This window comes from Eschrichtius robustus, chromosome 2, assembly GCF_028021215.1.
Source record: "Eschrichtius robustus isolate mEscRob2 chromosome 2, mEscRob2.pri, whole genome shotgun sequence".
In the NCBI taxonomy this organism is placed as follows: domain Eukaryota; kingdom Metazoa; phylum Chordata; class Mammalia; order Artiodactyla; family Eschrichtiidae; genus Eschrichtius; species Eschrichtius robustus.
Window position 1 is genome coordinate 172040868 of NC_090825.1, and position 25068 is coordinate 172065935.

The 25068-nt window shown below is 52.2% G+C and overlaps 3 protein-coding genes and 1 long non-coding RNA gene across 6 annotated transcripts in view; 3 read left to right on the top strand and 1 right to left on the bottom strand.

Annotated features, from left to right (window-relative positions):
• Positions 1–3231, bottom strand: part of SLC44A2 (solute carrier family 44 member 2 (CTL2 blood group)) — a 28244-nt gene extending 25013 nt beyond the window's left edge. The window contains exon 1 of the mRNA XM_068536994.1: positions 3104–3231. Coding sequence (XP_068393095.1) covers positions 3104–3134 — 31 coding nt within the window. The 5' untranslated portion in view covers positions 3135–3231. The remainder of the gene's footprint in view (positions 1–3103) is intronic.
• LOC137760068 (uncharacterized) lies at positions 2881–5474 on the top strand. Its single transcript, XR_011073237.1, has 3 exons — positions 2881–2954; positions 4156–4268; positions 5226–5474. It is a non-coding gene; the product is annotated as an uncharacterized lncRNA (long non-coding RNA).
• Positions 5475–10600: 5126 nt separating this feature from the next.
• AP1M2 (adaptor related protein complex 1 subunit mu 2) lies at positions 10601–20657 on the top strand. Of its 3 annotated transcripts, none has more exons than XM_068534873.1 (12): positions 10601–10681; positions 12120–12276; positions 12463–12530; positions 14494–14624; positions 14735–14882; positions 14977–15103; positions 15596–15744; positions 15825–15896; positions 18386–18544; positions 19053–19178; positions 19824–19899; positions 20331–20657. In XM_068534873.1, the coding sequence occupies exons 1-12, from the start codon at positions 10640–10642 to the stop codon at positions 20351–20353; spliced, it is 1278 nt and encodes a 425-aa protein (XP_068390974.1). In that variant the 5' UTR covers positions 10601–10639; the 3' UTR covers positions 20354–20657. The 3 variants fall into 3 exon arrangements, with proteins under 3 accessions (XP_068390974.1, XP_068390975.1, XP_068390976.1); XM_068534874.1 differs by having other exon boundaries at positions 15602–15744; XM_068534875.1 differs by lacking the exons at positions 12120–12276; positions 12463–12530 and having other exon boundaries at positions 10623–10681.
• Positions 20658–22487: 1830 nt separating this feature from the next.
• CDKN2D (cyclin dependent kinase inhibitor 2D) lies at positions 22488–24954 on the top strand. The gene is made up of 3 exons (XM_068534876.1): positions 22488–22550; positions 22808–22963; positions 24000–24954. Exons 2-3 carry the CDS (start codon positions 22823–22825, stop codon positions 24357–24359), a joined length of 501 nt encoding a protein of 166 aa, XP_068390977.1. The 5' UTR covers positions 22488–22550; positions 22808–22822; the 3' UTR covers positions 24360–24954.
• Positions 24955–25068: the final 114 nt, after the last annotated feature.

The following is a 25068-nucleotide window of genomic DNA, read 5'->3' on the forward strand; positions in this document are numbered from 1 at the left end:
TTCAATATAAGAGGGTCCACCCACAAATGCACAGCTTAATGCAACCATCAGCAAAGATTGAGGAGGGTTTCCAGGTGCTGATATGAGAAAGGGATCATCTCAGACATATATTAAGAAAAAGGAAAAAAAAGCAACACGATGTGAAACAAACACCTTTTCATTCGACAAATATTTGTTGAGCACCTACTATGTGCTATGTGCCAGGCACTGTGGATACACCTTCAAACCAAACAGACATGCCTTCTTGCCTCATGAAGCTAGTACTCTAGGGATTTGCTGACATTTTTGTAAAAGGGGAACAAAGCCACTAAATAAAGAATATGTATATAATTGCATGCAAGGGTCTAAGGCCTAGACTTTGTTTGGAAGAAAACACAAGATGTTGTAATACTGATGCATCCCAAGAAGGGAGTGTGATGTTGGGAGAGGGAGCAAGAGGGAGATTTTTCACGATAAAGCTTGTATCTTTTGTTTTTTGAAGCATGTGAATGTATTATCTCTTCCCCTGCAAAAAGTTACAATTAACAATACCCTCTTCCACAATATTTTTAACAATTCAGATGCCAGAGCCCTACTGCTGGCTGAGTTGAACTCTCTAGCGAATGAGCCATGGAATCTGCTTTTAAAACAAGCACCATGACTTTTTTCCCAGTCCCCGAACCCCATCAGAGTCTATTGTTTTAGGTTCTAGAATCTTTTTCCATACTGCTCATGCCAAGAGTGGGCTGGGAAGGATGGCAGTGCCCCTTGCTGACATCCGTCAGGGCCGGGAGCCATTTCCTGGCTTCCTCAGAGATGCTGCCTTCCTCTAGATATGGTGTCTGATAGGGAAGGAGCTTTCTGTCCTGCCCAGTCTTGTCCAAGTATGTGCCTCAACAGATAGGGCTGCTTCTCCAGCAGCTCATGGAAAAATCCATGTCCCCAGTGTCACCAGTCCCAGAGCCCTCCTGAGCACGTACAGCTTACCAGGCACTGTGCAAAACACTTCCCACCAGCCAGTACAGTCTGCCCAGCCCTACAGATGAGGATACAGAGTCTCAGAGAGGTCACCAACTCTCACATGGCCACACAGCTTGTATGTATCAGAACCAACCAGGATTTGAGCCTATGTCTGTCTGATATCACCCACTAAATTCACAATGACTGATGGGAAGGCACTGGGGTACAGGGGAGGATTTGTGAGCCACTCTTTCCAAAGCACACTGTTCCCAAAGGAAATCTCGTTATCTGGCAGGGACTTCACAGGGCAGAGCAAGGGCCCTAGGTTTTTGGTTCTGATGAGAATAGACTACTTACAAACTAAGCAAGACACCCACCCCCCCGCCCACTCTGAGGATTCAAGCCATGTGGCCCCTCTGGAGGAGGTGAGGGCCTGGCTGCAAGACCCAGCTGAAGTCTCCATCTCACACTCACCGGCCTCACAGAGAGAAATAATTAAGCAACTGTGTGGTTTGTTTGCTGTTCCCTCTGCCACATTTTGCTTAAATCTTCCCATGGCTGGCTCAACCTCCAGCCCTTGGTCACCTAAAATAATCCCAGATGATCCTCCCCCCACCACACACACACACAAACCCCTACCTAAAATTACCTATTTATTCAAGAATTTTTCCACTCTGTTGACTGCTGTGTTCTCCATGTCTAGACAGTGCCTGAAGGATGCTCAATACATATTTGTCGATGGAATGTGCTTCTAGTGCCCAGCACAAGGTCTGTTGGGCACATAGGTCCCCTGTCTCCAGTGTGTTCCTGGCAAGACCATGCATGGCTGGCTCCCTTTGGCCAAATTCAAGGCTGGGTGAATCATATCATTGTCCACTCTGCCCCCAGGCTTGCCTCAGGGAGACCAAAGATCCCTCAGGTGCTGCCCACAGGCAGGCAGGACCCCAGGCAGAGAATCCCAGATCAGAGACAGCCAGCCACACCGAAGGGGCGCACAGCACGGGCAGCCACAGGGTCTGGAGCTTGGGCCAAAACCAAGAGCAAGGGGGCCCCTCAGGAGGTCTGGGCTGGCAGCTTCAAGCAGAGAGGGGAGAGGCTGTGCAGTTGCCAGGCTGTTGGCTGGGCTGGGCGGGGAGAGCCCAGCCTCCCCTATCTGTCTCTCTTTGCAGCCTCTGAAGGCCACAGTCCCTGGGGGGAGGGAGGCACAGCTCTAGCCAGCTCGTTTTTCTTGATTATTTTTGAGCGGTTTCCGGCCCCCTCCCCAAGGCCCTTTGGTCTCACAGTTTCCAGGAAGTTTCAGACACACAAGGAGGGGTGGCAGAGCCCCTTTAGCCCAAGGCAGTGCCACATGGGCCGTATGCCCACCTGAGCCCTGGGGACCCAAAATGAAGGAGAAAAGAGAAACTGAGGACCGCACACCCCTCCGTAGAACCCTGGGAAGGGAAGCTCTGCAGGGCGTGGGTGGGGAGGAAGCCTCATCTTTGCCCCATCCCATAGGCCCAGAGGCGAAGGCCGCCCTCAGAGGTTCGCGGGAGGGGGTCCCTGTCGCTGGCACCCCTCGAAATGGGAGCGAGCACCCCCGGCTCCTTGCACAGGGCGGGGAAAGTTTCTCAATTGTTTCCTGTTTCCTTCCTGTCCCTTCGCCGGTGGCGCCCTTGTTTCCGCCCTTCCCAGACGGCGGGCGAGACCCGATAGCCTCCCACCCCAGCATTGGGTCTGCCCAGTCTTGCCTCAGTTTCCCCATCTGGCCGAAAGCCCGGGACTGCTACTTCTAGGGGGATGTGAGCAAGAGGAAGAAGTGGGCAAAGGGAATTGGAAGGGGAGGATTTGGGGAGGTTGGGGCCCTGGTCCTTTTCCGAGCCCCGGTCGCCGTGCCTCCCCTCCCCCGCCCTGCATCGAGCCGCCCAGATAACGGGACCTCCCCGGGCGGAGCATGCGCCGTGTGTCCCGGCCCATCAGCCGGAGGGGGAGCAGGGGATCCCGAGAGCGGATGCAGGGCGACCTGGCGGGAGCAGGTGGGTGTGGGCTCGGCGCAGAGCAGTATGCAAGGCCGGGAAGCAGGAGGCCCCCAGCTGCAGCGCGGGTGTTTAAGATCTCGGATGTTTCCCCCCACCAAGGCCCCCGAACTCAGCAGAGGCGGCCGCGGGCCAGAGGCGGCTCCTACCGTAGGCTCCGTCCTTCCGCTCGTCCACCATGGCCGCGGCGGGCGCGGGGGGGAGTCTGAGCCAGCGCGACCCCAGCCCGGCAGGGCGAGAGGCTCCGCGGGCTGCAGCGCCCCGCCCCGGACCCGGGCCCGCCCCTCCCACCTGGTCATCCTCTCGCGACCCCACCAATGGGAGTCCCGAGCGGATGGGGGCGGGACTCAGGGGCGGGGTCGGGCTCGGGAAGGGGTGGAGCCCCAACCTTTGTTTCCTATCTGGGCTCTGGAGAGACCCTCTAGGTTCGTTTAGTGGGCAAGGAGCAGTCGTCATTCATTCAATCATATATCGATCCACTCATTCGCCAGATAGATATTGAGTGTCGACTGTGTGCCAGTGAACAGACAAAAAGATGCTCTTTTTCATTCATCAGATTGGCAAGAATTTTAGAGTTCGGTAACATCAAGCGGGGTGAGCTGATGCTGTGGGTCAGAATGTTCTCTGGCAGAAAGATTAAATCCAAACCGTGTTCACCCTATACGATTCCTCTCTGCCACTGATCCTGGAGAAACCATATGCACGGCGAGTACGTGCCAAAAGGTGTTACCTGCAGTTTTGAGAGTTCTTGTAAAAAATGGTGGAGAACATGTATGTCCACCAATTGAGGGGTGCATACAACACAATACAACAGAAGAGAACACCATACAATGGATGAGAAGAATGAAGTCATCAGGGAAATGCAAATTAAAACTTGGTAATAACACCACTACATACCCACTGGAATAGCTAACTCAGAATACTGAGGGTACCAAGTGTTAGTGAGTATCTGGACCAAATGGGGCTCTCCTACACTGCTGGTGGGAATGTAAAATGGTACAACTACTTGGAAAAAAGATCTGGTAGTTTCTTATAAACGGGTATCAACCATATGACCCAGATATTCTACTCCTAAGTATTTACCCAAGAAAAATAAAACCAAAACCACTAAAAAAAGAAAGACTAGAAAAGAAACCTGCAAAGATGTGTATGCAAATGTTCATAGCAGCTCTATAATAGCTTTATTCATAATGGCTCCTAGCTTGAAGCAACCCAAGTGTCCAGTGTCCATCAATGGGTGAATGGTTCGTCAAACTATGGTCCATCCATACCATGGAATACTCCTCGGCAAGAAGAAGGAATGAACTATTATTGGTAAGTGCCACAGCATGGATGAATCTTAAAAAAAAAAAAAAAAAAAAAGACGTTATGCCCAGTGAAAAAGGCCAGAGACTTTGATATGAAGTTCTGGAACAGGCATAGCTAATCAACCTATGGAACATGGATCAAAGGTGGCCTTTGCTGTTGGTAGCGATTGGCAGGAAAGGCCATAGGGTGACTTCCTGGGGGGGCAGAAACAAGACTGTGGTTAAACAGATGGGTTCAGTTTGTCACAGTTACTTGACTTCTGCCCTTTCTTAATATATGTTACATTTTAAAAGTGGGAACTATCTCAATAGTTTAAGAAAGAAGGAGGCGGCCCTGCAGGTTAGTACAAGAGTAAATGTTTATAGGGAGATTAGTCAGCATCAGGCGAGGTATTAAGTGCTTTTCATTAAATCTTTATCACCTTTTTCCCGTTGGGGAAAATGACACAGGGAGATTAAGCAATTATATTAAGTGTTTTGTGTTACTCCTTGCAACAATTTTCCAGCTGCAGAAAGTGACACAGAGAGGGTAACTAATTTACCCACAAACACACAGTTAGTGAGCACTGAGCTGAACAAGAATTTGAACCCGTGAAGGCTAACTTCACATTCCACATACACTCCACACCCCTCAGCCATAACCCTGCAGAGTAGCTCAGCTAGGCTTTCAGGTCCTATTGGTGAGTAAAAATAGCAAGTTGTTTTTAGTCGGTTACGTTTGGTATGAGAAGGAGAAAGAGAGAGAGAGATACATCAAACAGACACACACGCACACATCTGCACATAACAACAGAAAAAGATTTCAACTTTATAGGGGATGTCAGAAGGACCAGGATGGGGGAGGGGAGGCAAAGGGGACTTTTTCCTAATCTATCATGTTCTATCTATCTTTCTCTCTGTCTCTTTAGTGGAAGAAAGTATTCAAGGGTTTCTTGGGTAACGAAAACTCTATTTCAAAAAACAGATTCCGGGGCTTCCCTGGTGGCGCAGTGGTTAAGAATCTGCCTGCCAATGCAGGGCACACGGGTTCGAGCCCTGGTCCGGAAAGATCCCACGTGCTGCGGAGCAACTAAGCCCGTGCGCCACAACTACTGAGCCTGCGCTCCAGAGCCCGCGAGCCACAACTGCTGAAGCCTGGGCGCCTAGAGCCCGTGCTCTGCAACAAGAGAAGCCACCGCAATGAGAAGCCCACTCACCACAACTAGAGAAAGCCCGCACACAGCAACAAAGACCCAACGCAGCCAAAAATAAATAAATAAAATTAAATTTAAAAAAAACAAAAAATAGATTCCGTGGGAATCCCCTGGTGGTCCAGTGGTGAGGACTCTGCCTTTCCACTGCAGGGGGCGAAGTTTCGATCCCTGGTTGGAGAACTAAGACCCCGCATGCCACGCGGGATGGAGGGAGGGGGATGGGGAGTTATTGCTTACTGGGGACAGAGTTTCCGTTTCAAAAGAGAACAAGAGTTCAGGAAATGGGTGGCAGTGTTGGTTGTACAACAATGTGAATGTACTTAATGCTACTGGACTGGACACTTAAAATGGATAAAATGGCAGATTTTATGTGGTAAATATATATTATAGCACAATAAAAGTTTTTAAAATAGCTTTTTAAAAATATGGTGCAACACAGTTGTGATGGGGGCACGGGAGACTTGGGAAAGCAAAGAGGAGGAATCTGACCTAGACAGGGGGTGGGAGGTCAGAAAGGGCTTCTGAAGAGGAGGCCTGAGAGCTGAGTGAGAACCAGGTGGAGAAAGCACGAAGGGCAGGCATCATGCACTAAGTGGTCATGTACCAGAGGAAGAAGAGAAAGAGAGAGGGGAACTGAAATTAGGGACATCAGTGTGTCTGAGACAATGGGTTCAAGCGTGCCTCCTGGGAGAGGTCATCAGGGGTCAAACTTTGCCAAGCAGGGCAGCTTGAGGGCAATGGGGAGCCCTGGGTGATGTGAGGGTGAGGGAGGGCCGTAGGAGCTGTGAGTTTCAGGGAGATGCCTTTAGTGGTGTGGAGAAGAGATTAAGGGGGGTGTCTAGAGGCAAGGTCCCTGTAGGCATCTAGGAGGAACTGGGGCAGGGCCTCAGCCTCTAGGGATGGGGGAGGTTGCAGCTGCAGTGGGGCAGCTGAGCACACAGAGCTGCTCTGTTCTCTGATCCCACTGAAGCTTTTGGGCTCATGAATTTTTCAGCCAAACAGACCTTGAGTTTCAGATTCCAGGGCGCTGGGCCCAGGCTTTTAGGTTCTGTTTACTGCCTGAAAACATCTGAGGGCCCCAGGAGAAGGGCCCTTGCAATGTTCAATGATGCTGGGGCTGGGGCGAGGGTCTGGCAGTGTCCTCAATCCACCCAGTTTACCTTCTGAGCAAGGGGCTGGTCGAGGCATGAAGGACACCCCTCTTTTGGGCAGAGGCAACCTAAAACCTTGGGCTTTGCAGGGCTAGAATTTCCAGCTCTGCCTCCGCTGGCTGGGTGATTTTTGTACAAATCATTCACTCTTTCTGAGCCTCAGTTTTCCTATCTGTCAAATGGAGATAACAGGTTTCCTAACTCAGAACATTGTCTCCCACATGGGAGACTTTTAGGGGAGCCCCTGAGCGTTGTGAGCACCAAATAGGGGTTAGCTATTGTTAGTAACAATAATGCTTGTATCCTGTAATGAGACGGAAGAGGGCTGGGACCCAGGTCTCAAACTCCACAACTCAGGTTCAAATTCTGGCTCAATTGCTGTGTGGTCTTGGGCAAGTGGCTTCACCCCTCTGTGCTTCTGTTTCTTTCTCTGTAAGAGGACATGAAGATAAGTGCTCAGTGAATGATGTTAGAGGCAATGGGTGGCTCTGATAGCTGCTGTCCTCTCTCCTTCCTTCCTCAAGTCCCCTGTGGGGATGCCCATCCCCCCTTCAGGGGCTGATAAAGACCTGAGGCTGGGTTTGGGGAAGGAGGGACTAAGCATGGGAGAGCTGAGTGTCTCCCCCTATAGGCCCTGCAGGACCCTCCCTCCCTCTGTGAAGCACGATCATTCTCAGGCAGGCTGAGATTTATTTTCCCTTTCCTTTCCCATCCCCACTACAAACTTCCCTGCCAACAATCTTGGGGTGGAACCCAGGGTCCACAGTAGCTGATGAGCTGGGAAGGGAGGTGCTGTGCCAGGCATTGAGTTATGCCTAGTAACTCAGTGATGGAGCCTGAGGAGACAGCAACCACAACTTTCATACCCATTTAACAGAAGGGGAGACTGAGGCACAAAAGGTGCCATCACTAGCCCAATGCCTTACAGCTGTGGTGGAGTCAGGATTCAAACCCAGCACCTGTATCCTTAACTGCCATACAGTAAATAATAATAATAATAGCAAATAATAGTAACATTATTGAGCATCGGCTCCGTCCCAGGCACAGTTCCAAGCATCGTGTTGCATGTCATAACTCAGTTGAGCTGCACTGTAACCTCATTAGGAAAGAGCAGTGGGTTTTTTTACTGTGTTTTTTTGTGTTTGTTTTTATTTTGTTCTTTTTTTTTTTCCTTTTTTCCTTTTTTTCATTTTGCAAGGTTTTAAAAAAAATTTTATTGGTGTATAGTTGATTTACAATGTTGTGTTAGTTTCAGGTATACAGGAAAGTGATTCAGTTATACATATGCATATATTCATTCTTTTTCAGATTCATTTCTCATATAGGTTATCACAGAATATTGAGTAGAGTTCCCCGTGCTATACAGTAGGTCCTTGTTGGTTATCTACCTTATTATATATAGTAGTGTGTGTATGTAATCCCAAGTTCCTGATTGATCCCTCCCTAGTTTTTCTCTTTTTTATTTTATTTGTGTGTGTGTTTTAATTGAAGTATAGTTGATTTACAATATCATATTAGTTTAAGGTGTACAGCATAGTGATTCAGTTATACTATATATATATATATATATATATATACACATACACATTATTCTTCAGATTCTTTTCCCTTATAGGTTACTACATAATATTGAATATATTCTCTGTGTTATACAGTAGGTCCTTGTTGGTTATAGGAAAGTGCAGTTTTAACTGTATTTCACAGATGTGCAAACCGAGATCCAGGGAGGGGAAGCCAGGTGCCCGAGGCCATACAGCTGGCTGCTTGCATACCCAGGACTTGAGCCCAAGCAGTAGGGTCCAGAGCCCATGCACTCAACCAGCACACACACGAACAACAACAGAAACAATACTACTACCAGCTTTGTGCCAGACTCTGCAGTGGGACTTTCTCTTGGGTTGCCCCTGCTCTGAAGATCACGGTGGAAATTCAGGGTTGGGAAGCCCATGAACCTCAACACAGTTAAGGGATCAGCAAATAGTCCCTGGCAATAATGGGATCTCATCACATCACCATTTACCCTCAGGACTTTCTCAAATGTCAGCTCCTTCTCTGATCTCCCTGCCTCACAGCCCCACATTTATTCTCCAACACACACACACACACACACACACACACACACACACACACACACACACACACCCCAACTCCCTCCCTGCCTTCAGGGCTCCCACCTTTATCAGGGATTTTTTTTTTTTTTCTGCCAGCCTCACAGCTTGTGGGATCCTAGTTCCCTGACCAAGGATGGAACCTGGGCCCTCAGCAGTGAAAGCATGGAGTCCTAACCACTGGACTTCCAGGGAATTCCCCAATTAAAAAAAAAAAAAAAAAAAAAGAGTAACATTAGAGTGTCCGTCAAAAGATGAATGGATAAAGAAGATGTAGTATATATACACAATGGACTACTACTCAGCTGTAAAAAAGAACAAAATTTTGCTATTTGCAGCAACATGGATGGACTTGGAGGGCATTATGTTAAGTGGAATAAGTCAGACAGAGAATGACAAATACTGTATTATATCACTTATATGTGGAATCTAAAAAATACGACAAACCAGTGAATACAACAAAAAAGAACCAGACTCACAGATATAGAGGATAAACTAATGGTTACCATTGGCAGGGGGAGGGGCAATATAGGGATGGGGGTGAGGCACAAACTATTAGGTGTAAGATAGGCTACAGCATGTATTGTACAACACGGGGAATATAGCCAATATTTTGTAACAATTGCAAATGGAGTGTGACCTTTAAAAACGGTATAAAAATTTTTTTAAATTAAAAAAAATTTTAAAGAGTAACATTAAGAATAACAATAAAAGCAGCTACTTGGGGAATTCCCTGGCGGTCCAGTGATTAAGGCTCTGCGCTTCAAGAGTAGCCCCCGCTCACCACAACTAGAGAAAGCCCGCGTGCAGCAACAAAGACCCAACGCAGCCAAAAATAAATTAAAATAAAATAAATTTAAAAAAGACTCTGAGCTTCCATGGCAGGGGCCACTTGTTTGATCCCTGGTCGGGGAACTAAGATCCCACATGGCTGTGGCCAAAAAAAAAAAAGGCAGCTACATTTGTCCTGCTAAGAGTGTAACTCACAGTTCCTGTCATTGAGTGAAAGAATAAATTATTTAGTAAATATTTATGGTATTAATTAATTAATTAGACACATATTGAGCACCCAGCACTGGGCCCTGGGGACACAGACATGAAAAGGACAAAGTCCCTGCTCTATTGGGGCGCACATGCATGTGGGAGTGACAGAAGAAACAAGATGAGTGGACGGGGACTTCCCTGGTGGCACAGTGGTTAAGAATCCGCCTGCCCATGCAGGGGACGTGGGTTCGAGCCCTGGTCCAGGAAGATCCCACATGCCGCGGAGCAACTAAGCCCGTGCGCCACAACTACTGAGCCTGCACTCGAGAGCACGCGAGCCACAACTACTGAGCCCGCGTGCCACAACTACTGAAGCCCATGCGCCTAGAGCTGGTGCTCTGCAACAAGAGGAGCCACCGCAACGAGAAGCCCGTGCACCGCAACGAAGAGTAGCCCCTGCTCGCCGCAACTAGAGAAAGCCTGCGCACAGCAACGAACGATGACTCAACGCAGCCAAAACAATAAAATAAAATTAAAAATTAATTAATCAATTAATTAAAAAAAAAAGATGAGTGGATGGGTGGATGGATGAATGGTTGATTGGTTGGATGGATAGATGAATGGATGGATGGATGGATGGGTGGATGGGTGGATGGGTGGTTGGATGCATAGTTGGTTGGTCTGGGGTCTCCACCCACCAGCCCTCCAGGGCGCAAAGGGAAAGTGAGGCGGGGCAGCCGTCCCATCCGAAGCTCCGCCCCTCCCCGCCCCCGCAGCGTCTTCACGTCGGCAGACTGCGCCGCTCACCTGGTGGCCTCCCCTTTAAGACGCGCTCACCTGGGTGCTCACCTGCGCGCGGGCGCTTCCGCAGGAAGAAGGAAGCGGCGCCACCGTCGCCTCCAGGCCCTCCCTCCCCACCAGCCAGGTCCACCGGCCGCCACCATGTCCGCCTCGGCTGTCTTCATCCTCGATGTCAAGGGCAAGGTGAGGCTGGGCGCAGGGAGTGGGGAACGGACAGGTGAGGCTGCACCCTCCCGGACCCAGGGGCGGCCCCTCCTTGCAGGCAGCGAGGCCCCGGAAAGCTCTGGGGGCGTGGGGACACCCCTCCCCCAATCCCTGGGAGTCCCGCGTCGAATCCCACCTCCACTGTTCACTAGCCGCGTGTCTGAGGCAAGGGGCTTCTCCTCTCTGAGCCTCAGTCTCCCAGTCCGTACAAATGGGAATAACAGAAGTCCCCACCCAAGAAGAACGAATACAACCTTGTGCGTGTATACCACCTAGCACAGTAGACCTGCTGCAAACATTAGGCGTTCAATCAATTGAAATTATTATTTCTGTCACCATCATCATCCACAGTACTAATATTTGGGAAAGACAGCAGGGGCCGGAGACCCGAATTCCCTTTTGGGGCTGTCTTGTCCCTTTCTGGTGCCCCCTCCCATTCATCTTGTCATTCAGTAGCAATAATAACAGTGGCGGTGAAAATAATATGATAATAATCATAGTGGGAGCTAAGGTGTGTGAGGACCTGCGGGTGCCCTCTCTGTTCTAAACACTGGACTAAACAACCTCACCAAGTAGGTATTATTATTATTGACCGCTTGCTGCCTGCCAGGCAGAGCTATATGAGCTATAAGAGATATATGGATATAATTGTTTCTTTTCTTTTTTTCTCTCTTTCTTTCCTTTCATCGTCCCTACCTCACCGATTTGGTGCATATGGAGCCTGGCTTGAGAGCAGGAATTCTGGAGCCAGGGCATCTTCGTTCAATTCCCAGCTTCCTCACTTACTATGGGCGTGGTTCATACCTCAGTTTCCCCGTCTGTAAAATGGAGATGGTGATACCACCTACCTCATAGGGTTGTGGTGACAACAGAATAAATCAGCAGGGGGCTTCCCTGGTGGCGCAGTGGTTGAGAATCTGCCTGCCAATGCAGGGGACACGGGTTCGAGCCCTGGTCTGGGAGGATCCCACATGCCGTGGAGCAACTGGGCCCGTGAACCACAACTGCTGAGCCTGCGCGTCTGGAGCCTGTGCTCCGCAACAAGAGAGGCCGCGATAGTGAGAGGCCCGCGCACCGCGATGAAGAGTGGCCCCCGCTTGCCGCAGCTAGAGAAAGCCCTAGCACAGAAACGAAGACCCAACGTAGCAATCAATCAATCAATCAATCAATCAATCAATCTTAAAAAAAAAAATCAGCAAACAACCAGGCTTTAGTAGATGTCAGTGAGGGCTCTAGATGCTCTAGCTGTCATTATCACGTGCCCATTTTGCAGAGGAGGAAACTGAGATGCAGAGAGGCAGAGCCTTGCCCACGCCCCCTCAGCCAGCAAGTAGGGTCAGAGCTTGGCACTCTGATGCCCCCGGGCGTAGAGTCCCTGGATCCCAGCAGTGACCAGACCTTCTCTGCCCACCCTCAGCCCTTGATCAGCCGCAACTACAAGGGCGATGTGGCCATGAGTGAGATTGAGCACTTCATGCCTCTGCTCATGCAGCGGGAGGAGGAGGGCGCCCTGGCCCCACTGATGAGCCACGGCCGGGTCCACTTCCTGTGGATCAAATACAGCAACCTCTACTGTATCCGGGGCCACGGGAGGATCCCTGGGGGCCCGGAGTGGTGGGCAGCTCAGGCCCAGAGGTGGTGGGCTGGGACAAGAGGTGCACAATACAGCAGTGGCTCAGGCTGGAGGGTGAGGGTTCAGGGTCTGTGCTCCATTGGAACCCTCCAAAATGGCACCTTTTCCTTAACCTCGCTGCCTGCAGTGGTGGCCACCACGCTGAAGAACGCCAATGCCTCCCTCGTGTACTCCTTCCTCTACAAGACAGTGGAGGTAGGTCCTGGCCTTCCATTGGCTGGCTGGTCTGTCTGTCTACCTGTTTTGCCCACCTTTTTCGGAATCCATCTCTCCTAGGAAGCTTTCCCTGGGGGTGTCACCATCAAAGCCCCATCACTCTGTGTTCTCATTAGCTGCTGTGGGATCATCTCGCCCTATAGGGTAGGAACCAAGGAGGTCTCCGGTGCTCGAATCTGAACCAGAGGGAACTGGGTTCCAGACCCAGCTCCCCCACTTCCTGGCTGTGTGACCTTGAACAAGTCACTTCTCTCTGTGCCTCTAAACTGGGTTTAGTCCTGCCGCAGGGTTGTTGTACAAATTAATGAAATTTGTACTTCTAAAGCACCTAAAACAGTGCTCAGTATACAGTAAGTGCTCAATAAAGGTTTGGTATTATTGTTAGCATTACCACTAATGTTGTATCATACTATCATATAGTAATTTATTGAGCCCTTACTATATGCCATTCTCATTGACTGAGAAAGTGCTCAGTAAATACTTTTTTTTTCCTTTGGTCGCCGTGCGGCTTATGGGATCTTAGTTCCCGACCAGGGATCAAACCCACACCCTCGGCAGTGAAAGCACGGAGTCCTGGACTTCCCTGGCCATCCAGTGGTTAAGACTCCGTGCTTCCACTGCAGGGCACACGGGTTCGATCCCTGGTCAGGGACCTAAGATCCCGCATACCACACGGTGCAGCCAAAAAAAATTCCTAGTAAATATAATATACTTTGACAAACAAGAGATCTGTATTGATTTGTCTCCTCTCTGCCAGGCAGAGGTGGGGACACAGCTGTGCATAAGACAGGCACGGTCCCTGCCTATGCTGAGGAGTTAAAGGGCAAGAAGGAGGGACTTCCCTGGTAGCACAGTGGTTAAGAATCCACCTGCCAATGCAGGGGACACAGGTTCGAGCCCTGGTCCGGGAAGGTCCCACATGCCACAGAGCAACTAAGGCTGTGCGCCACAACTACCGAGCCTGTGCTCTAGAGCCCGCGAGCCACAACTACTAAACCCGTGCGCCACAACTACTGAAGCCCTCACGTTCTAGGGCCCGTGCTCCGCAACAAGAGAAGCCACTGCAAAGAGAAGCCCGCGCACCGCAGCAAAGAATAGCCCCCGCTCCTACTCTCCGCAACTAGAGAAAGCCCGTGCACAGCAACAAAGACGCCAAAAATAAATAAATAAATATGTATATAAAAAAATAAAGGGCAAGAAGGAGATTCAAAGGGACATTGTGATAACCAGTGACTGGGGTGCTAGTCTCACCCTGATACTCACAGGGGCCGAGGGATAGTGGTGGCTTCACTGAGGAGCTGAGGCCTGTCACAGGGAGACTGCTGTGAGGACAGTGTCCTAAGCAGTGGGCATAGCATGTGCGAAGGCCCTGAGATGGGAACAGAAAAAAGGCCAGAGAGGCTGGAGCAGGATGAAGGATGGGGTTTCCAATGCTGGGTGACTGACAGGTTCTCTGCTGTGGTGATACCTATTAATCCCAGGGACTCCCATCATGGGGTCCCCCAAGTCCCAAGGGCCCCTGGATAGAATTCAGGGAGTCCATGAACTGAGACGTATTTCTGTGTAACAGTTTTCCTTTGCCATCTTGCGGGTTTTTTTGTTTTTTGCTGCGTGGCGCGTCTTGGCTTGTGAGATCTTAGTTCCCTAACCAGGGATGAAACCTGGGCCCTTGGCAGTGAAAGCACAGAGTCCTAACCACTGGACCGCCAGGGAATTCCCGTCTTGTGTATTTTATTTCATGCATTTACAAACCTTGTTCTGAGGTGGGTCTGTTCCAGGAGGGCAGAGACCCTGTTGGCTTTGTTCACCATTAATATACCGACAGTGGTATACAGTAGGCGCTCAATAGTTGCTTGTTGGGTGGCTGGCTGGGTGAGTGGGGACTCAGCCCACAGCTACACCAGCCACACCTCTGTGGATGTCGGTCTCCCTGAACCCGCAGGTATTCTCTGAATACTTCAAGGAGCTGGAGGAGGAAAGCATTCGAGACAACTTCGTCATCGTCTATGAGCTGCTGGATGAGCTCATGGACTTCGGCTTCCCACAGACCACGGACAGCAAAATCCTGCAGGAGTGAGTGGGCCATGGGTCAACCACAGGGTGGGCCATGGGTGGAAGAAAGTTGGGGAGGGCTGGGGAAGTGTACCTGGGCCTACCTGCTCATCTCCCTGCCTTCCTGCCAGATACATCACGCAGCAGGGCAACAAGCTGGAGACGGGCAAGTCACGAGTGCCACCCACTGTCACCAATGCTGTGTCTTGGCGCTCAGAGGGCATCAAATACAAGAAGAACGAAGTCTTCATCGATGTCATAGAGTCCGTCAACCTGCTGGTGAGCCCCTACACCTCTTCCCCACCCCTGCCACGGCCTTAGGGCAGGAGAGTGGGCCCTATGCCTGTTGACCCCCCCATGTGTGCATCCTCAGGTCAACGCCAACGGCAGTGTCCTGCTGAGTGAGATCGTGGGCACCATCAAGCTCAAAGTGTTTCTGTCGGGAATGCCGGAGCTGAGGCTGGGCCTCAATGACCGCGTGCTCTTCGAGCTCACTGGCCGTAAGTTTCTGGAAGGGGGCGCAAGCGGGAGCCTGAGACTTCGTCCCATCACGGGTGGGTGGTACCGAGAGACTTGCAGTCAGTTCTGAAATAGCACTCGCCGGCCCTCTTCTGGTTGTGACCAGTACTGCAGCTGCTGGTTCCTTGCGCAAACAACTGCTTCATTATTGAGTGCCAGGCGCAAGAACACCATAGTGAAGAAAAAAATCCCTGCCTTCATGGATCTGACATTCTAGCGGCAGTAGGAGACAGAATAGCATCATATTTAACAACCTGGCAGCAAGAGCCGGATTCCCGGAGTTCAGATCCTAGCTCCGCTCCTGGCCAGCTGGGTGACCCTGGGCAAGTTAATCATCCACTCTGGGCCTCAGTTTCCTCATCTGTTAAATGGGGGTGATTGTAGCGTAGAAAGGGAAGACAAGGATAGGGACCGTGCCCCGGGCTCCAGGGTCGCCCCAGGCTCCAGGATCACGCTGCTAACTCGGCTCCGAGTTTCAGGGAGCAAGAACAAGTCCGTGGAACTGGAGGATGTGAAATTCCACCAGTGTGTGCGGCTGTCTCGCTTCGACAACGACCGTACCATCTCCTTCATTCCGCCCGACGGTGACTTCGAGCTCATGTCCTACCGCCTCAGCACCCAGGTAAGGCAGGGTCAAGCCCCTGGCAAGGGGTGAGAGTTGACCCCAGAGCCTCGGATAACTCCCTCTTCCTCTGTCTGTAGGTCAAGCCGCTGATCTGGATTGAATCTGTCATTGAGAAATTCTCCCACAGCCGCGTGGAGATCATGGTCAAGGTGGGCCCTGGGGAATAATTACTCACAGTGCTGGATCCGCCCCTTCATACCCGCACCCCCCCCATCAGTCTAACCTCATCTCCTCCCTCCCTCCCCGCTCCTCACTTCCTTCCAGCCACGTGGGTCTTCTGGCTGGTTTTCAAACATGCCAGGCATGGTCCCTGGCTGTCCCCTGGATCATTCTGCCCCCAGCCACCCATATATCCACATAGCTTGCTCCTTCACCTCCTTCAGTTCTTTGCTTAAATGTCACCTCCTCAGAGAAGCCCTCCCTGATTTTCCCACCTCCCTTCTTTGCTGTAGTTTTCCCCTTATTACTTACCACCATCTGACACATGATCTGTTTTACTTATTTACTTTCATACACATATATAAACCATATAGTGTATTTATATGGTTTAAAGATTAATAATAAACCACACAGCTTATTTGAATGTGCCTGGCTCCACCAGCTCCTCTGAGCCCCCACCTGCCCCTCCCCCAATTACTGCTCCTCCTTTGCCCGCAGGTAATCACAATTTTGAATTTCCTGTAAATAATTTCTTTGCTTTTCTTTATAGTTTTGCCACCTGTATTTATAACCACAAATATTTCATTCTTCCGGTTTCTGACCTTTATATCCGTGGACTAGAGCTGTATGACTTTTTGTATAATTTGCTTTGTTCAGGTAACGTGGATTTTTTTTTTTTTTTTTTTAATTTTCTTTACTTTTATTTATTTATTTTTATTCTTTTGACTGTGTTGGGTCCTCGGTTCGCGCGAGGGCCTTCTCCAGCTGCGGCAAGTGGGGGCCACTCTTCATCGCGGTGCGGGGACCGCTCTTCATCGCGGTGTGCGGGCCTCTCACCATCGCGGCCCCTCCCGCCGCGGGGCACAGGCCCCAGACGCGCAGGCTCAGTAGTTGTGGCTCACGGGCCCAGCCGCTCCGCGGCATGTGGGATCCTCCCAGACCAGGGCTCGAACCCGTGTCCCCCGCACTAGCAGGCAGATTCTCAACCACTGCGCCACCAGGGAAGCCCGGTAACGTGGATTTTTAAGAGGAATCCCAGCAGCCAGAGCTTAGTGCATCCATTTCTGTGGCTGTAGAATATTCCGTGAGAATCTTCTGTCCCATTTCTTGCATGGGTTGTTTTCAGTTCCTGGCTACTGTGGTTCACCTTGCCTTGAATAGCCCTGTGCTTGTTTCCCAGTGCCCCAAGCAAGAGCTTTTCCAGAGCATATAGTTAGCCCCTTTTACAGATGGGGAAACTGAGGCCCAGAAGAATTAAGATGTCATTCATCTAGGAAGGGAGCAGGCACGTTGAACTTGGGTCTGCCTGGCTCAAGAGTCTGTGTTCTCAGATTTAACTTTGTTCCCCAGTCTTAGAGCCTTCGGGGAGCTGGGTTGTGGAGTGGACGGTCACGGGGCGGGGGGCGGGGGTGTTGACATCCCCAGTGTCCCCGTCTCTGCAGGCAGGGAAAGTGGAAAGGGCCTTAAAGCTGGTGCCTTCCAGAAAGAACACCCCCTGCCTTGTTTTACCTCCAGGTCCTCTGGCCCCAGTCCCACCTCTCATATATTCCCCCCCACCATCAAATTCATAAATAAGAGCAGTCATCATAATGCTAGTCACTGCACATGGACACTTAGAGTCCTTGTGTTAAAAGCTTGTCCCAAGTCACACAGATCTAGATCTGGCTATAATGTTGTAACATCAGTAAGGAGAACATGTGAGGATTGAAAACACAGGCTTGGGTCAAATCCCTGCTGTGCCGGTTATCAACTACGTGACTCGGGCAAAAGCTCTTTCTCTCTGGGCCTCAGTCTTCTCATCTGTAAAATGGACCTTAGGAATGACTCCTACTTTAGAGAATTAGTGAGAGGGCTAACTGCTTGGCACAGGGCCCAGCACATGGTAGGGGGTCAGTAAATGTCAGCTTTCAAATGAAAACTCTGTGACGGGCTGAGGACCCATCAGGCTTTGCAGTCAGAAGCTTCGGCTGTGAGTCTTGGCCAGGAGCCTTTACTTTCTTGTCTGTGAAGTGGGCTGAGAGCAGAGCCTGCCCTAGGGGCTGCTCAAATGGGGGATCTTTCGAACCAGGCAAAGGTGTATGACACTTTCCAAACGGAAGGCACCAAAAGCAGGGCCCCTGGGGGACTTCCCTGGTGGTCCAGTGGTTAAGACTTTGCGCTTCCAGTGCAGGGGGCGTGGGTTCCATCCCTGGTCGGGGAACTAAGATCTTGCATGCTCTGCGTGCAGCCAAAAAACAAAACAAAAAAACAAAATCAGGACCTCTGGAGTCTCTCCTGGGTGTGGACCCCGGCTCTGCCACTTGTTGGCTGTGTGTCTCCAGGCAAATGCTTTAACTTCTCTGTGCCTGTTTCCTCATCTGGAAAATAGGCTGGATTATGGTCCCCACTTCAGGGCTCTTGATGAGCTGGCACATGAAAAGGCCTTGGTGAATATTTGCATGAGTGAATTCTTCATGCCCCATGTTCTCTCCACTGACAGGCCAAGGGGCAGTTTAAGAAGCAGTCGGTGGCCAACAGCGTGGAGATATCTGTGCCGGTACCCAGCGATGCCGACTCCCCACGCTTCAAGACCAGCGTAGGCAGTGCCAAGTACATGCCAGAGAAGAACGTCGTTATCTGGAGTATCAAGTCTTTTCCGGTGAGCACCGGGGATGGGCGGGGGATCTGGGGGACCTGCCCCTGCTTCTTGAGGGCAAGGCAGAGAATAAATCAGAGAGCCACCTACGTGTGCACGTGGCTATCCTTCGGGGATGATAAAGCTGGAAAGCAGACCAGCATAATAGTTAAATTCTCCCAATCCCAGACAGCCTTGGGAATCCCACTTCCTCTCATGGAGCCTCAGTTTGCCCATCTGTAAAATAGGCAATATCATGTTACCCACATCCTTGGGCTGCTGGAGGATTGGTCTGTCCCTGGGATATTGGTGGGGCTGTTCATCGGGGCCTGGAAAATGGGAGGTGATCATTAGAAGGTCCCCGACCAGGCTTTGCAGTCAAAAGCTTTGGCTGTGAGTCTTGGCCAGGAGCCTTTACTTTCTGGTCTGTAAAACGGGCTGAGAGCAGAGCCTACCCCTAGGGGCTGCCATGAGAATGGCCTGGGGTATAGAGGGGCCTCTCAGTGTGTCTGATACCTCCATGTGCCCTCAGGGGGGCAAGGAGTACCTGATGCGCGCCCACTTTGGCCTCCCCAGCGTGGAGAAGGAGGAGGTAGAGGGCCGGCCCCCCATCGGGGTCAAGTTTGAGATCCCCTATTTCACCGTCTCCGGGATCCAGGTGAGAGAAGTGGGCAGAGTGGCTCCTCTCCTTGACCTCAGTGGGTTCCCTGCTCTCCCGTCTCTTGGCTTGGATCACCTCCGTTCCCTGGCCTGGCTCATCTCTCCTTTACAATCATCCTTGTCTTTTCCTGGAACAGTGTTGCCTTTTCTGCTCTCAGCCTGGGTCCCCTCCCCCTCCCCCTCTTACTTTGCCCTGTGCCTAAACTGTGTTGTGTCTATTCCCTCATACTGGGCCATCTTTCCCACTGTCCTGGACCACCTCTCCCCTAACCCTCCCACACACTGTCCTTGCCACATCTTTGCCCTGAGCCATGTTACTTCATTTCTCCCAGCCTGTGCTTTCTTTTTTTTAAAAATATTTATTTATTTATTTTGTTGCACTGCGTCTTAGTTGTGGCAGGCGGGCTCCTTAGTTGTGGCATGCGAACTCTTAGTTGCAGCATGCATGTGGGATCAAGTTCCCTGACCAGGGATCGAACCCTGGGTCCCCTGCATTGGGAGCTCGGAGTCTTAACCACTGTGCCACCAGGGAAGTCCCCAAGCCTGTGCTTTCTTATTCCCTGAAGTTGTGTTATATATTTTCCCCTGGCCCCAGCCAGCTCTCTCCCCCTAGCCTGGGCCACCTCCTTTCATCCCTTTTCAGGTCCGATACATGAAGATCATCGAGAAGAGTGGTTACCAGGCCCTGCCCTGGGTCCGCTATATCACCCAGAGTGGCGGTAAGGCAGCCCAGCTCCCTGGGATGACGGAGACAAGGAAATGAAAGGGGATGGTCTTGGGGCTTTAATACATCCTGTCTCAGAGGGCTCCAAAACTCAACAGGCCTGGTGCCACGTCTACCCTGTCTTTGTCAGTGTGCCACCCTGGGCCTCGGTTTGCTTATCTTTAAAATGGGGACAGTTGCCAGTTCCAGGGTAGTGGTGGTGGGGTTTGGATGAGGGGCTGAACACACAGCACCCCCATCTACTGCCTGGAAGCAGGCTTGTTGCTATGGTTACAGTCCCCATGTTTGAGCCCGTCCTCAGCCTTGTTACATACCTGTAGGGTTGATCATGAGCGCTGGGGAAGGGGCTGGATTTGGGTGGGGGGCCTGTCCCTTTGTCTCCTTTCCCCAATTCTGAGATGGTCCCCGCTCATTGTTTCCCTGCAGATTATCAACTTCGTACCAGCTAGAAGGGAGAAGAAGTGGGGGTTTGAACACGGGCCGTCCTCTCCCCAGGCCCCGACTGCGGACTCTAGAGAGAGAGAGGGAAGATGGGATACGTGTGTGTGTGTGTGTGCGTGTGACGGCAGTCCCTGAATTAGCAGTTTCTTAAGGGCTGGCTGGCTCCCAGCCTTTTCCTTTACCCATAGGCTGGGAGGGATGGTCTCCCTGTCTCCAGGCTCCCGCCCCTCCCCCCTCCCATTTTATATGAAGAAATAGAAAAGGGGCTTAAGTCCCCCTCATGAGTGCCTTCTTGCAGTGACCTGCCTTAGGAGGTGTGGGGAGGCCCTCCTCCACAGCTGCTGAGCCCAGAGGCCCGCTGGCCCATTCTGAGTTTTCGGATGACATTAAAAATGAATCTAGCTGCTGTTATGTGTTTCTTGGCTGGGGGCTGGGGGTGCCAGGGCTGTCCCTGAAGTGCTGGGATAAGCGTGAGCAACACATATCCATTTCTCATCCCGATGGTCACTCATCTGGGCCCTCGCAGTTGCCCCCACTTTGGTTCCCAGGGCTCTGGGCTTCCCTCCCCCACGACAGCCAGTTACCATCATAGCCACCAGAGGGCGCCCGTTAACTCCTAAATCAGATCATGGCTCCATTCTTTATTTATTTATTTATTTATTTATTTATTTTTGGCTGTGTTGGGTCTTCGTTTCTGTGCGAGGGCTTTCTCCAGTTGCGGCAAGCGGGGGCCACTCTTCATCGCGGTGCGCGGGCCTCTCACTATCGCGGGCTCTCCTGTTGCGGAGCACAGGCTCCAGACGCGCAGGCTCAGTGGTTGTGGCTCACGGGCCCATTTGCTCCGTGGCATGTGGGATCTTCCCAGACCAGGGCTCGAACTCGTGTCCCCTGCATTGGCAGGCAGACTCTCAACCACCGCGCCACCAGGGAAGCCCCTCCATTCTTTTTAAAAAGTAAAAGTCAAGCGCTCACCGCAGCCCACAGGCCTGATCAACATTACCCCTCCCCCTCACCTATCTGCCCTCACCTCCTGCCCTCTCTCTCCCTCTATACCTCACTCTTCCTGGACTTACTAGGCGTGCTCCTACCTTAGGGCCTTTACATCTGCAGCGTCTCCACCTGGTATGCTTTCCCCCAGATATCCACATGGCTCCTTCCCTCACCTTCAGGTCTCAAATCAAATGTCACCTCCTCCGGGTGGCCCTCTCTGACCTCTCTCTTTCAACGGCCTTCTTTTCCCAAGAGACTATTACTTATCCCGTTTTGTCAGCTCCACAGTGTATACCATTCTGAAAATATGTAATTATTGTCTTCTCCAGCCCTAAACGGTAGGCGTCCTGCAGCAGGAGGCACCCAGCTTGCTCTCCACTTGGCCGCCTAGTACACAGTAGGTGCTCCGTAAATGTTTGAAGGCCTCTGTTAAGAGCCTCCGACCGCGACTCTCGCCTCCCAGGCTCACCCACGTGGCACCTGCAGCGTGAACTTTCCTCCACGCCCTTGTACTTGCTGTGCCCCGGCTGGCCCCATCTGAGCCGAATGTGATTCCTTCCTCACCCACCCCATTTCCACGTTTTATTTTCTTCACCGTGCTTAAGACTATCTAAAATTATTTAGTTGCTTGAATGTGCGCTCCACAGCGCCGGGTTCCTGCACACACAGAATGGTTCCTGCACACAGAGTGAATGAATCAAATAAAGCGCTCAGCCCAGTAAGAGCTAATAAATACTTATCGCACGGTAGAACTCCGAACAGGGCGGCCCCAGCCCTGCCTCCTTTTCCCTCGGAGGTGCCGAGGTCCCGGAGCGGCCCGCGCTGCCCTGCTCCTGACCTTTCTCCCCTGGGTCAGTTAAACCGGCCCTCTTTCCCGCCCGCCCCGCGCATTTGAAAAACCGAAAACCCCGCCATTGCCGGCGGGCTACCGGTCGCCGCAGTTCGTCCAATCAGAAGCGGACCCGCCCACGCCGGTGCGCACAGCCCCCCTGGCGACGCGTGGCCATTGGCTGCGCTGGCCGAGTGGGCGGGGCACTACGGGGTCCAGAGCCGGGCAATGCAGCTGGGCTACAACGTAGCGAGTTCTTAAGAAAACGAATCCGCGGCGTTTGGGGGCGGGACCCCGAGCGCGCTGGCTCCGCCCCCTGGCGGCCGGCTCGGCTGCGGCGTCGGCGTCTGCTCAGAACAGACCCCGCCCGTCGAGGAGGAGGGAGGGTGAGTTGGGGGAGACCCGGCCCCCAAGGGGCGGGCGCCGGGCCGGGCGCTGCGGGCCTCGGAGGGTTGGGCCCGGGCCCACCGGCCGACAGGGGGAGGAGCCGGCCGGGAGGGCGGGGGTCGCGTAGGAGCCCCGGACTGGCGAGTCGGACCAGGATCCTCGCGCAGGCCGGGGACGCTGTGGGAGGGTTGTTCGGGCCAGCGCTGGTGGGCTCCCCCGCACTGACCGCGTCGGGGTGGGGCGGGGGGCTTCGCAGGCCGCAAATATCGACATGCTGCTGGAGGAGGTCCGCGCCGGCGACCGGCTGAGCGGGGCGGCGGCCCGGGGAGACGTGCAGGAGGTGCGCCGCCTTCTGCACCGCGAGCTGGTGCACCCCGACGCCCTGAACCGCTTTGGCAAGACGGCGCTGCAGGTGAGGCCCGGCCCGCCCGCAGCGAGGGCGAGGCGGGGAGCGGGGCGAGGACCGGGACCCCAGACACCTTCCTTCTTCTCTCCTTGTTCCCGTTGGTAGCCGACTGGGGTCTGTTCCTCCATCGCTGGGCTGACTTGGCTCCCTGATGTCCCCTTTCTTAGGTGGATGGTGGATGGGGTTAGGTTGGGGGAGGGGAGAACTTTCCATCTTTGGAGTATTCCTTGTTCTCTGATTGCGGAGGATTCAGTTTCCCTGGAGAAGTTCGTATTCCTTGGGTGAGGGTTCAGCTTCTTTGGATCCCGGTTTCATGAGGACGGCTCCGGTTTCTTGGAGCTTGCATGGAGGATCCGACCGCAGGAAGAAAGGATTCATGTTTCCAGGGTGTCCCCATTTTCTGGGGGGTTCTCTGAGAGGTATCCAGTTTTGGGGGGGCGGGGAATCTCCATTCCCGCGGGATTTTCATATTGGCATATTATTGGGGGGATCCCAATAAGAGAATAGTTACAGATTGCATGGGAGTCTCTCTTCCCTTGGGGACATTTACAAAAGGGGAACCCCATTTCTTGAGAGGGTCAGGTACCTTTGGGAGCATCCTCACTATATGGGAGGGGGAAATTCCATGGAGAAGGAGTTTCAAATTCCCTGGCCATCTCCTTTCCCTTGAGGGGGCTGTTCTCTGAGGTCTGTTTCCTGGCGGGGGTTTCATATTTCCTGATGATTTCCCATCTGTGGAGAGAAGTGTCTCTGGTTCCTTGGGGGAGGGTCTCAGGTTCCTTGAAAGTTTCCATGGGGCTATATCCTAGGGGGAGTGTATTATCCTTGGCGGGGGTGACCAGTTTTTTGAGGGTCCTTATTCCCAGATCTTGTTCTATGGGGTCTCAACAGCTGCCTGGGAGTTTATGTTCCCTGAAGTTTCTCGTTCGCTAGAGGACCTCGTCTCTGGCATTCTCTACTCCTGAATGACCCCTCTCTGCAGTCACCCATTTTCCTGGACCTCCTCCTTTGGAGACCCCCTGACCCTCTACCCCCCGAACAGGTCATGATGTTTGGCAGCCCCACCATTGCCCTGGAGCTCCTGAAGCAAGGTGCCAGCCCCAACGTCCAGGATGCCTCCGGCACCACTCCAGCCCATGATGCAGCCCGCACTGGATTCCTTGACACCCTGAAAGTGTTGGTGGAGCATGGCGCTGATGTCAATGCACCTGATGGCACCGGGGCCCTCCCCATCCATCTGGCAGTGAGAGAGGGCCACACGGCTGTGGTCGGCTTCCTGGCTGCTGAGTCTGATCTTCATCACAGGGACGCCAGGGGGCTCACACCTCTGGAGCTGGCAAGGGGGAGAGGCGCTAAGGATCTCATGGACATACTGCAGTGGCACACGGTGGCACCACTGTGACCTGGGGCCACCCACTCCGGCAGCAGGACCCGGCTGGGTTCTGTGTCAGAAGAGGAGGGAAGAAACACTTTCTCCCTTTCTTCCTCCTGCCCACTGCCGAGGGGCACCAGTTTGTGGCTTGTTGGTGTTGATTTCTGGGGTGTGTGTGTTTGAGGTACATTTCTCATTTCTTTTTCTCACCCCTTTTGGTGTGTTGGGCAGAGAAGGGCTCCTGCAGGCAACAGCCACCTAAACGGTTCGGTTTCCTCCACGCCCCGACTGCTGGGGCTACAGACGAGTCCCAAGGGCAGAGCGTTTAAAGCCCCAGCCCTAGAGTGAGGTCATCGCTTCCAAGGCTCCTGGAACCTGTCGACCTTGGCCGGCTGTACCCAGAGAGAGACCTCAAGTGTGCACACTGCTTTCCGGCATGGGGGAGGGGGGAGTGTTCCAAATCAATAAAAGGGTAGTATGAGTTCATTCATATTTTGTTGAAAGCTTGGTTTCCAGTCCCTTGTACAGCGTTAAAGAAAAAAAAAAGTCTATTTATTATGATTTATGGAAGAAATTGTGTGTGTAATTTAATGTTTTTACCCATTAAATTAAGACTTGTGCATGATCACAGCGCCGGTGGCTTCTGATTTTTGAGGCTGCGATGGAAAGTTGCGTGTTCAGGATGTTTGTGGGGGTGGGCACCGGGGTCGCGGATCCTGGATGCTTTGAGGGAGGGGAG